A 13,250-nucleotide genomic window follows, 5' to 3' on the forward strand; every position below is an offset into this window, starting at 1 on the left:
TTGTACTGTACTTCATTGCAGATTTTTGGTGTGGAATCTGCACCGAAAAACCACAACAAATCTGCTACATGTAAATGTGGCCTAAGGCCTTGTTCACACAAAGTTTTTTTTGCAGGCAGAAAAATCTGCCTCAAAATTCCGTCTGAAATGTTGAGGCAGATTTTGACCTGCCTGCATGCCGTTTGCCGCGTTTTTCGTGGCATTTTTCGGCTGCGGCCATTGAGCGTCGTGGGCAAAAATGCCACGAAAAACACTTTCTCTGCCTCCCGTTGATGTCCATGAGAGGTCAGAGACAGAAACGCTCGAAGAAACAGCATGAGCATGGAAAAAAAAACACCTCCGCCTCCCATAGAAATCAATGGGAGGCGATTTCAGATGTTTTTTGCCGCGGTTTCCGCAAAAACCACAGCAAAAAAAACTCCATATTTACAGGACCTTATAATTCCCCTGGATCTGTTTATTTTATTTTCACATTAAAGTGACACTTGTTCCTACTTTTTTTTTCCATCACAAAATTATAGTCATTATATCAGGAGCATCATTTCTTAATCCTCAACGACCGCCCCGTCATCCCACACACTCGCTCCTACTCCTAATTGAGGCTCCGTTCCCTCAGCCGTTACCTAGTAATGTTTTGTTTACCCACTGGTGGCTTAGGCCCCGTGCACACGACCGTAATTTTGATCCAAAATTACGGATCCATAATTACAGATCAAAATACGGATTAATTAATTGCTATGGCTCGCAGACACCTTCCCGTATATTTATGGAAAGATGTCCGGGCCATAGAAAGACATGTCCTATTTTTTTTAATTTACACACCGTGCTCCTTTACTTAATCTGAACAAGCAGAGCTGCAGTGTAAAGAATGGAGCAAGGACAGAGTAGCTGCCTGAGCCTCTGATGAGTCTTTCTTTGCAGTTTAGACTACCATACAACTAAGTTGCAGTCACTGACCGTAGCTAAATCCAAATGGAGCAAAACTAAAAAGTAGCTAAAATAAATAGCAGGAAGGTATCACCATGGGCTTTTGGCTAAACTGTAATCTTTTAGATCTCAGCCAGACATCTCCTTTAGGCCACATGCACACGTTGCGTATTTTGCTCCGGAAAAAACTGCACCAAAACTGCAGCAATACACAGGAAAATCGCAGGTAAAAACCACACCCAATCGTGCGTTTTTTATGTTTTCATGCGTTTTGCGGCGTGTTTTCTTTGCGGAAACGCAAGATAAATTTATATTGCTGTGGATTTTAAAATCCGCGCCGCAGGTCATTTTCGTGCAGAAAAATACAGCTGCGTGCACACAGATTTCCTGGAATCTCATTGACTATGCTGGTACTGTATTGCTCTGCGGTTTTGCCGTGCGCAAATACGCGCGGCAAAACCGCTCGCAATACGCATCGTATGCATTGACCCTTAAGGGTATGTTCACACAGAGTTATTTTGGCGCTGTTTTTGACACGGAAACAACTACCGAAAACGCCTCCCATTGATTTCAATGGGAAGTGGAAGAGGTTTTTTTTCCCGCGAGCAGAAAAAACGTTTGTGGGAAATAGAAGCGTCATGATCTTTCTTCAGATGTTTCCCTCTATGACCTTCTATTGACATCAATGGGAGGCAGAAAAAAGGGGTCTAAGTTGCGTTTTTTGCCCGCGGTGCTCAATGACCGCGGCGGAAAAATTGAATTTTGAGCAGATTTTGCCACTAGCAAAAAAACTCTGTGTGAACAGGGCCTGAGATGCAGTCAATATATTTATTTCCCATTTGCCTCCCTTGGTTCTTGCTCGATGACACCTGTCACTTACGTGAATGAAGCGCGACGTTCCCAATATAGCAATTATCCGAGACATGGCTCCGGTCTTTGAAGGTAAAAGCTTTTAATGCATTCCCCTCTCTGCACATATAGACAGGTGAGACTGAGAAACCACTTAGAATTATACGTCTGTCATATCCGCCTCATCACTCAGGGTTTATTCCGTCCTATACTCAGATGTTCCCATAGCCCTATAGATAGAATGGGAACGTTGTAGCCTTTGTGTCACCGCTTCTTGTTCTGATAATGTAGCAATATGTGCATGTAATGCCGTCTTATAATAGATATTCTGATATTGTATATTATTTATGAGCCGTGACAGTCAGGGGCCATTGTGCTAATGGAATATATCTTCCCTGTTGTGTAAATGAAGAGGTTATAAAAGGGCAAATGACAGGAAATGGAGGGGAAGTGAAATAACCGGTGGCAAATTTGTTGCAGAAATTTCTGCAACACAACATCAGTTCCACACATGTGAATAGGGACGTTTCCGCAGCAGGTGCCTAGATTTTTGCAAGCCCCATTCAAATGAATGGGACAGTTGCAGAAATCTCTGCAACAAATCTGCGGCGTGTGAATAGACCCTTAACAGGCAGTGGGAAATGCCTCATATTAAAAGCGTGGACATGTTGGGAAGTTACCCTGTTGACAACATCGTAGGGGGAAGTAGTGGAAGGGGCAATTCAAGGGTCACTGAAGTTAACCCTGTTGTGACATTCTCTTTCTATTCCCTTCCATATGACAAACCATGAAGCTGAGATATAAGGAGTTGTCGGGCAGGGTCCTCTCTCTGGAGAGCTAGTGGACACCAATAAAAAATTTTAGCCAAAAAAAATAGGTCAGAATGGAAATGCATTTTTCAGTTCCCAGACTAGAAAAAATGTCTGTGGAGGCATAAGGCTGGGTTCACACGTGGCGGAATTTCACTTAAATTCCGCTGCGGACACTCCGTAGCGTTAATCCGCAGCGGAGCCGTTTCTGCATTGACTTCCACTTCTATTTAGAAGTGTTCGTTTAGACGATGCGTAACATTCCGCTGCGGAGCATAGGCTGCGGAGCGGAATTTGGTGTCCGCAGCATGCTCTGTCTGTTGCGGAGCAGTGGCGGACTCATGGCGGAATTTCTCCATTGACTTCAATGGAGATTCTAAGTTCCGCAATGAAGTCCGCAGCTGTCATGCACATGTTATGTGTGCTGCGGATGCGTCTTGCTTTTTTGCCATGACATTTCTTCATTCTGGCTGGACCCATGTATTTCTAGGTCTACAGCCAGACTGAGGAAGTCAATGGGGCTCCCGTAATGACGGGAGCGTTGCTAGGAGACGTCTGTAAATAGTCACTGTCCAGGGTGCTGAAAGAGTTAAGCGATCGGCAGTAACTGTTTCTGCACCCTGGATAGTGACTACGATCTCAATATACAGCAACCTGTAAAAAAATATAAGTTCATACTTACCGAGAACTCCCTGCTTCTGTCTCCAGTCCGGCCTCCCAGGATGACGTTTCAGTCTAAGTGACGGCTGCAGCCAATCACAGGCCAAGCACAGGCTGCAGCGGTCACATGGACTGGCGCGTCATCCAGGGAGGTCGGGCTGGATGCCGAAAGAGGGACGCGTCACCAAGACAACGGCCGGTAAGTATGAAATTCGTTTACTTTCACTAGGGAAAGTGCTGTCCCTTCTCTCTATCCTGCACTGATAGGGAGAAGGGAAGCACTTTTCCCGCAGTCCGCAGCAGCTAGTCCGCATCAATTTACTGCACATTTTGTGCAGATCCGCAGCAGAATCTGCAACGCAGATTCTGTGCGGCATTGATGCGGACATTTGCGGAGGAAATCCGCCACGTGTGGTCATGCCCTAAAATGTATTTGATAATTATATCATGTCTCTGGATGGAGCCTTCTTTGCTTCGTGTTCGGGCTCTTTTACACGGGCCAATTATCGGGCAAACGCTCGTTCATCGGCTGATCGCATAATTTCTGCAGCATCAAATATTATTGTCGGTAGCGCATGTCTCTGAATAACCAGGGAGACGCGCTGCCGACATTATAGAGGTGTATGGGGACGAGGGGTCATAGTAACCAGCGCTCGTCCCCAGTCATAGCTCCTTGTGAAAGGAGCAAAAGTGCGCCGATCACCAGCTGTCTCGTTGATCGGTGCTCGTTGTTACAGCCAAAATGGGCCGGTATAAAAGGATCCTAAATCTTACGTTGGCCGAGACATTCAACAGCTATATAGTCTCTGTCCCTTTTCTCTATATAGCAATGCACATATCCATTATGTCTCCAAGCTGTCACACAGGCCACTACTTTAAGGCCCTTTTACACAGGCCAATTAACGGGCAAACGAGCATTCATGTTTAAAGCTCGATCTAGATCGTTGCCCAGTGTAAATAGGGCAACGATCAGCCGATGAATGAGCAAATGCTTGTTCATCGACTGATTTTATCTTTTATGCAGCCAGAAATATTATCATTGTCGGCAGCGCGTCTCTCGGTGTAAACAGGAAGCCGCGCTGCCAACATGATAGAAATGTATGGGGACGAGCGATCCACGACAGATTGCTCGTCCCCAAACATAGCTCCTTGTGAAAGGAGCAAACGAGCGCCGATCAACGAGCTGTTTCGTTGATCGGCGCTTGTTTACACAGCTCACGTCAGGCCGTCTTAGAGGACCTTAAAGGGAACCTGTCACCAGCATTTCACCTGTTACACCAGCAATACCTGGTGCTAGTGGGTGAAAAATCATTTCTATATAACCTATAATTGTCTGCTTAGTCGGCTCTGAAGCTTCAGTAGTCCGTTTTTTAGTGTTCCCGCACCGTATGCTAATGAGCAGAAAAGAGTCAGATCTTCATTCCTCAAGTCTTTCCGAGTTGACCCCGCCTCCTTACTTTTGATTGACAGCTCCTCGCCTTCCCCCAGCACACAAAATCCCGCGCTTGTACATTGATGTCCTCTTCTGGGGTGTGCACACAAAGGGACACCGGATTATTACGATGAAAGGCGCAAAATGTTTGCAGACCGTTATTTACAGTTGGAGCAGGAGTTTGGGAGAGGGGATAACGGCAATGAACTTTTGATAGCAGCGGCCAGTGAGCGATAAGTTACAGTTTAATAGGCGAAATGCTGGTGACAGGTTCCCTTTAAGTTTCCCCATTGTTTACAATGCTAAGCAGCTCATGGTGGGTGGGATTATAGTTTGGGCAGTGACTGACAGCTCTGCACAAAAATTTAAGGGGGTTTTACACTGGGCGATTATCAGGCAGACAAGTGTTCATATAACGCTCGTTGCAGATAATTGTCCTGTGTAAACAGGGGAACGATCAGCGGATGAACGAGCAAACACTGGATCATCTGCCGGTCGTATCGTTTTAAAAAAGTAAAATATTCTGGTTGTCGGCCGCACATCTTGGTGTGTAAACAGGGAGACGCGCTGCCGACATGATGATAATGTATGAAGACGAGCGATCGGAGTAACGAGCGGTCGTCCCCATCCATAACCCCGTGTGACAGGAGCAAACGAGCGCCGATCAATGATGTCTCGTTGATTGGCGGCCGGTGTAAACACACACACCATTTAGGGGCTGAAGGTCATCAGATGCAGAGAGACGGACTTTAACCTTGTGTTTTTAATCTTTGCACCGTTCATTATCTTCTGCAATAAGAATTATTATCAGCTGCTGGAGATGGATGTTAGAACCTCTACCCTGTGATTAGAGTATTGTGTGCACTGTGCTGTTAGGGGTATATTCACACACAAAATTTCTGTAACTGTCCCATTCATCTGATTGGGTCTTGCAGAAATCAATGCACCTGCTGCAGAAGCCTCCATCACATCTATAGAATGGATATTCAGTTGCAGAAATTTCTGCAACAGATCTGCCGCATGTGAATAGATTACAGAAGTCTTAAATGTTGGTGGCCAAACAGTAGATCAGATAAAAGCTCCTGGTCCGGCAGAACAGAGGACATGGTTTAACCAACGTTTTGGCACAAAAAAACAAGTCAAACGAGAGTTGGCATAATGAAGAGAAAAGAGTATAACATGCCTTGCAAGATGCACCACTTTGATAAATTTGGAGCATCTTCTGACTGCCTGGTCTAAGTTTACACTGTGCAAATATTGGACAGGTGAGTCTCAACCATTGTTTTTATTTCCTGAGGGTATGTGCACACGTAGTGACCAAAAACGTCTGAAAATACGGAGCTGTTTTCAAGGGAAAACAGCCCTTGATTTTCAGACGTTTTTTGAGCAACTCACGTTTTTTGCGGCGTTTTTCGCGGCGTTTGAGGCGTTTTTTACGTCCGTTTTTGGAGCTGTTTTCATTGGGGTCTATGAGAAAACGGCTCCAAAAACGTCCAAAGAAGTGTCCTGCACTTCTTTTGACGAGGCTGTATTTTTACGCGTCGTCGTTTGACAGCTGTCAAACGACGACGCGTAAATTACAGGTCGTCGGCACAGTACGTCGGCAAACCCATTCAAATGAATGGGCAGATGTTTGCCGACGTATTGTAGCCCTATTTTCAGACGTAAAACGAGGCATAATACGCCTCGTTTACGTCTGAAAATAGGTTGTGTGAACCCAGCCTGACAGCTAATGATCTATTCACGTTGCATCTGCCAAACGTTTCCATAGGGCTCCACGCATCTAACAGATGGTGAAGGAGTGTCCTATTGGCATCTAGCGGGCTGGTATATGTCGGTATACAAATTTTTTTCAACTGTAGTCGTCCACACCATTCCATACAGAGGAATCCAGTACAGAAAGTATACCGCACACCTATACAGAGGCTTCTGTCGGAGGGATACATCAGGAAATCCTAATGTGCAGTGTGAATAGACCCCAATATACAATCTAGCAGCACGGTGGTCTATGAAGAATGCATGGCTACGGAGCAAATGCAATAAGCGACTAACTGTACCAGGCACTGGGGCATGGAAAAAGTTGACCTCTGTGTTCCACATGTGCCTGGTCCCCCTAATAGATCGCCCAACTCAAATAACCCTTCTGAAGGATTTGGTTGGTTTATCAGAATAAACTGTAGCATACAAATGAAGCAATTGTATTCTACACATGCCATATTCCACAAGAAAACCAAGAATAAAGTTATTTATAAAGTTTTTACAAGTTTGTTTAGTTTGGCAAAGTCCTTCTACGGGTTTTTTTTTATCAGTTTGACACAGTTCCCTAGCATAGCAACGTCCTTCATGAGCCCAACAACTGCGTCTGCTTGTGCTGAAGTCCAGCTGATTATTCAGGAGATACCAGAGAGAGTGAGGGCTCATTCAGACGAGCGTAAAACTCGTCCGTGTGCTGTGCGTCAAAATCACGCGTCGTTTCGTAAAACTCACTGCATGTCCTATTTTGGTGCGTTTTTCACGCACCTATCGCCCATTGAAGTCAATGGATGCGTGGATATCACACACAGAACACCGTGTGCTGTGCGTGATTTACGCATCAATTCAATTGAAAATAATAATTAAAAAAAAGTAAAGATGCGCCTTGCGAGTGCATGAATAACATATGCCCCTCACAAAGCACGCTGATGCATAACGGACCAGATTCACGCTCGTTTTTCACGCGCGTGAATCTGATACGCTCGTGTGAATGTAGCCTTAGAACTGGGGGGATCTGAAAGATACATTTAGGTCATGGATTAATACATTCTGGCGTGAGACTAAAAAATTGGCTTAAGGCCCTTTTACGTGGGCCAATTAATGGGCAAACGAGCGTTTACTGAACGTCCGCTCCCGATCATTGCCCTTTGTAACAGGGCAACGATCAGCCGATGAACGAGCAAACGCTGATTGTATATTGTTTATACAGCATGAAATATTATCGTTGTCAGCAGCTCATCTCTCTGTGTAAACAACATTGTGCCGCCGACATGATGGAAATGTATGGGGACGAGCGATCCTAGTAATGAGCGCTGGTCCCCATACATAGCTCCTCGTGAAAGACGCAAACGAGCGCCGATCAACCAGCTGTCTCGTTGATCGGCGCTCATTTAAACGCCCCTCGACTGGCCGTGTAAGAGGACCCTTAGTGAGTGCTTTTCCACAGTTCAGGTATTTTTTGTTTATTTTAGCCAAAATTTGGAATATATCTAAAAACAAGAGACAACAATGGAAGGAAGGAGGGTTGGATCCAGCGTGGATTGTAGAATAAAATGGAACGAAGTTCCAAGTTTAATGGACAAAAAGTATTTGATTAAAAATCAGGACTTAGGTAAAGAGTGTAAAATCCTGGTAGTGTGAGGAAAAAATATCGGTGAAAAAGCCTACGCGTTTCAGACGCTGCACGCGTCCTTAATCATGGCTGGTACTTTTAATCAAATACTTTTTGTCCATTAAACTTGGAACTTCGTTCCATTTTATTCTACAATCCACGCTGGATCCAACCCTCCTTCCTTCCATTGTTGTCCATTTATCGTGTGCCGACACGAGGATCCGTGCAGGAAGACCAGAGTCATATACATATATAAGGTGAGCTGGAGGTCTCTATCTCTATTTTTGTCTAAAAACAAGAGAATTATAAAGTGTGAACAAGATCTAAGAAAATAGTAAGTTGGTAAAGGGGACCTGTCTGCTCTCCTGATATGTCTGTTTTAGCAAATACTTGGATTTACCATAAAATAACAATTCTGCCATCCCTCTATTATTCCTCCTGGAAGTGTAGAGATAAAGTGACAGCTGAAAATTACCATTCCCTTGGTCAATAGGTTGTCAAGCACTGATTGGACAGTGTCAGTGTGTAGGGACACGGTCACCAGGGGAATAGTAATGCCAAGTTGGCAATTTATTCATAGGTTTCCAGGATGAATAAAAAAGGAACGACACAATGTTGAGTCCTAAATAAAGAAGCTCCAAAAGATTTACTAAAACCGAGATGTCATGAGCGCTTTAAACAATGTTTAGCCACAAGTTGTTGTTTTTTTATATCATTCCTGACATTTTTCTAAATATGAATTGATGTAAACACATTTGGACTTTCAGAATAAATCCAGATGAGTAACTTTTGCTGGTACTCTCAATAACACTAATGCGGTACATACAGGAGAGGGAGAGGGAGGTCTTCAGATATACCGTATTTTTCGGACTATAAGACGCAGTTTTTAGCAAGAATAAATCTTGTTAAAAAAAAATCTGCGTCTTATAGTCGGCAGTCAAGGGACCCGGCTGCGCTGGGCTCCCTGACCGCTTCCCTTCTTAACCCCTTACCGACCCATGATGTGCCGGCACATCATTCTGAGTGGCTGGGTGGGGGGGTTCGGTGATGTTTGGAGCGGGCTCACGCGCTGAGCCCGCTCCATATTCTGCAGGTGTCAGCTGTGTTTTACAGCTGATACGCTGCTCTAACGGCCAGGAACGGCCATTATTGTGAAATGGAAGTGTCTAGAAGTAGCAACAGCTCAGCAACAAGGCGTTAGACACGCAGAACGCACTGAGCGTACCGCCGAGTGCTGAAGTATGTGCCATGGAAAAATCGCCTGTCCCCTGTTACATCACTCACAGCAGAGATCCAAACTGCCTCTGAGGTAACATCACGCATTAGGGTGCGCTCACACGTGGCGTCCTTGCATTATAAACATTTGCTGCAGAAAACTATACAATGTATGCCTATGGGAAAAATATTCTGCAATGCAAGAGCTTGAGAAATCTGTCGGCGGTGCAGAATATATTTCCCATAGGCATATATTGTATAGTTTTCCACAATGAGCGCCACGTGTGAATACATCCTCATACATCATCATGATTTAATGCTACATATGAGTGAAATGTATCAATATTGTCGTAGGACAAAAATAGCACAAATAGCTCTACATCTATAACTATCGTGCAATATTTATTTGCGGCGACTTGCCGGGCATGTTAGACACTTCTCCTTACTACACCTCATAGTTGGCGTACATATACACCAATATTTTGTGTGGCGCACATCTCTAATTAGGGCAGTTCATCACCAACCTCGGGGTCCGCTGCCAATCAGCACAATGATAGGGCCAAAGTACCCCAGCAAGCGCCGCGGCCCCTCCATTCATTACACAGGCACAGCAGCTCGTCTATACGGGCGGCTATGCCTGGCACTAACGCTCAGTCAAATCCAAGTGACTATGATTGAGCTGCTGTACCAGACACAGCCACAGTCGTATGTGTGGTGCTGTGCCTGAGATATTAATATGTGAACCCATTGGGGACAAAGACTAATGTTAGCGCATGTGTCTTATGTACAGAACCGTTTAATATGTTGGCGCTACATAATAATGAAATAGGAGATGCTGTGTAACGGCGCATGCATTGAATAAATAATTAGCATTTTTACTTTTCTCCCTTAGAACAACATTTCCTGTGTGAATCCTGTGGCCGCAGGCAGTCAATATGCAAGGAATGCCTAACGTGACACCCACCGAGCGGCTGCTCCCAAAACAAAGAGGGAACTGCAATGAAGGTGAGAACATATAAACTGAGCTGGTTCTGAGTGACAGGGGACACACCTGCGCCATTTGCATGTGAAGATAATGCCGCGATGTGATTACCAGCGCTTTCCTGGTCGTCCATTCATACAAAATAGTGCGATAATCTTTACAGTCCAGATGTCCTTCCTGCAAATTGGGTTTTCAAGGCCTTCGGTAACAAAAAAAAAATGTGGTACCCATTTCTTTTACCCCTTTAATGAGAATCCTTCCTCCTTAGGGCTCATTCAGATAAGAGTGTATCTAGTCCGCGTGACGGCTGTTAAAACAACGGCCGGCACATGGACTCGTGTATTTCAATGGGGCCGTTCACACGACCGTGGTTTCAACGGAGCGTGTGAAGGGTCTGTGAAAAAATAGGATATGTCCTATTTTACTGCGTGTCACGCATGGTCTCTAGTGTATGGGAGATCCGTGACAACGCGTTTCGCACGGGTACTGCAGTTTTTCACGTCCGAGGTTAGCTACGTTCGTCTGAATGTAGCCTTAATGCTAAATATACATCCTGCCAAAACCAAAAGCAAATCGAAGCACAGTAAAATTGTGTTTTCAGCAGATTTCAGTGCAGATTACAAACCGGTAGCTGATATTATCAGAAAGTATTGACCTGTTCTGTATAGGGACGATTCCCTACGGAAAATTCTCGATACAGGATGTGGATTTGTATCTAGAAACTCTATGTCCGTTGGAAAACTGATTTTTCCAGGTGACTTTCAAAGTCGGAGTGTCAAGAGGGGGATTCAAGTTGGCGCACAATACACGGTTTACGTAAATGTGCAGGACTGCGCTGTGGCCTTTGCCCATTTGTGTGCAATAATAACTCTTTCCAGTCCTATGCAAATAATCAACAATATACTATAAAAAGGTTCATTAACTGTAACACGACATATGTTGTCTATATTCTACAATGCAAGATTACAATACATAGGCTGCACAACGAGACCCTTGAAACGACGCATTGGAAAACATCTGGTGGATATATATCACCCGAAAAAATTAATGCCTCATGACCATTGTGCCACTCGGGCCGTTTTTGACGCCATCCGAGTGACGCCCAATAGTCTTCACGGACCCATTCACTTTAGTGGGTGAATCGGGTTCGTGAAAAATGGTTCGAGTCTCCGATCCGTGGAAAGATAGAACGTGTCCTGTCTTTCCTCGGATCACTGACGGGACTCGGTCGTGTGTATGAGGCGTGAACGTTTTTTAGAAGCGCACAATGGGAATGTAATGTCCTTTAGAGTCATTCCGATAGAGAAGGTACTCAAACCTAGGAGAGGAGGGAATTGGAGGAAAGTTTTGCTGAACAAGGAAGCGATGTGGACACAAGATTCCCCGAAGGTTCAAACTACAGAACGGATCTCATGTATATTTACTAAATCAGTCATTTCATCATCCCTTTATACCAAATACTATTAGGCGCACGTTAGAGGAAGCACGGCGTTACCAAATTTGCTAAGTACGCATTTCGCAATATATTGTTGTTTTTGCATAACACTCGTGCTATAGACCTGTAGCGTTTTCTCGATCTGTGCCTGATCCTCTTGTGCTTAATTATTTCTACCTATGCCAGTAACTACTATATTAATTTTCAACGTAGGTTACGTATGATCAACAACATTATATACTCACCACCTGTTTGATGGTCACGAAGAGGTTAACCTTCCCCTCGTGGTCACATGCCTTTTCAACACCTGATCTATAAATCAGACCGTACACATTAGCAGAGTAGCTATGACTAAGAACCGAGAGGTTCGAAACGCGTAGACGTTCTGTGCCAGGGATTTAATTTATTTGTTTTATATTTTGATACCAATAAAGCAGCATTGAATTTTAAATATATCGCGTGCCGGACCCAACTCTAAAAAATTTTTTTAAATATATATTACCTGCTCAGCATAGAATGAATACTTTTGGGCTGTTGCTTAGCAACTGGCACCTCAGCCAGTGGGTGACACCACAGGATATCCATGCTCCTGTGGATACCAGCTGCATCATTTATACTGGAAAAAGCAGTGGCATTCATAAGATAGGGGTCACCGCAAAGATCAAAATGGGCCCCTCATTATGGTGCCCATTTTGCCACTCAGAATAGAAGGGCCTGGTATTTACTTCTCCTTCTCGCACCCTTCCATGACCCTTGGGACAGTTCCCACCCAAAAAATATAGTTCCTCTGGAGAGGGGAGCCCTGCACAGGATCTCCCCACCCACAGTAAAAGGGATGGGACGTTCCCCGCTCTCTCCAGGGGCCCCATAACAGCTGCATTATCTGCCTCTATAATGTGTAAACTCTTTGGAGAATGACTTTTATTTTCTCTGCCATAAAGCGGAAGATGGCTGACATTTTCCAGGATTTGTAATCAGCTGGGGACTCTTTGTCCCTTCTTTATAATTTTTCCTTCTTTATAGTACATATGGCACACATGTGGGACCCCCGCCGACCAACACAATAAAGGGGCTGCTTCGCCTACATTGTTTGCACAGGCACAACGGCTGTGCCCGGTACTGTGGTTGTCCCATTTGCCCTTTCAGTGTGTTGGTCGGACCCCCAGCAATCAAGTATTGAAGGCCTATCCTAAGGCGGCATTCAGACCATCATGTCCGATTTGCGCGCGTAAAAAATGCAGTGTTTTTCCTTAATTTCTTGTCTGTGTGCGCTGCACAGTGGCATGAGTGTGCTTTGCGTGTAGCATGCGTTTTTCACATCCGTGCAGAAAAAAAAAGATTTTTCTGCTTTTTAATATATTTGATCCGTGCAACACGGACGGCACACGGATCTCGTCCCTGTACTGTCCGTGGTTTTTAGGCACCCATAGACTTCAATGGGCGACTAGGTGCTCGAAAACGCACCAATATAGGACACGCAGTGAGTTTCACGCAACGGACACGCTGCGTGAAAAACAACGCATGTATGAATGGCCCCATTGAGTTGCGTGGGCCCCAGTGCTGTGAGGGATTTCAAC

General features: G+C 44.8%; 2 protein-coding genes across 3 annotated transcripts in view; one reads left to right on the top strand and one right to left on the bottom strand.

Moving 5' to 3' along the window:
• The window catches only part of DHCR7 (7-dehydrocholesterol reductase), a 45,029-nt gene that overhangs the window by 12,751 nt on the left and 19,028 nt on the right, over positions 1 to 13,250 (bottom strand). The window lies entirely within an intron of this gene.
• The window catches only part of PTH (parathyroid hormone), an 82,628-nt gene that overhangs the window by 9,697 nt on the left and 59,681 nt on the right, over positions 1 to 13,250 (top strand). The window contains exon 2 of the mRNA XM_075838126.1: positions 10,149 to 10,261. Within this exon, the coding sequence (XP_075694241.1) occupies positions 10,192 to 10,261 (70 nt within the window). The 5' untranslated portion in view covers positions 10,149 to 10,191. The remainder of the gene's footprint in view (positions 1 to 10,148; positions 10,262 to 13,250) is intronic.

Source organism: Rhinoderma darwinii, chromosome 9 (genome assembly GCF_050947455.1).
Source record: "Rhinoderma darwinii isolate aRhiDar2 chromosome 9, aRhiDar2.hap1, whole genome shotgun sequence".
Taxonomy (NCBI): Eukaryota; Metazoa; Chordata; class Amphibia; order Anura; family Rhinodermatidae; genus Rhinoderma; species Rhinoderma darwinii.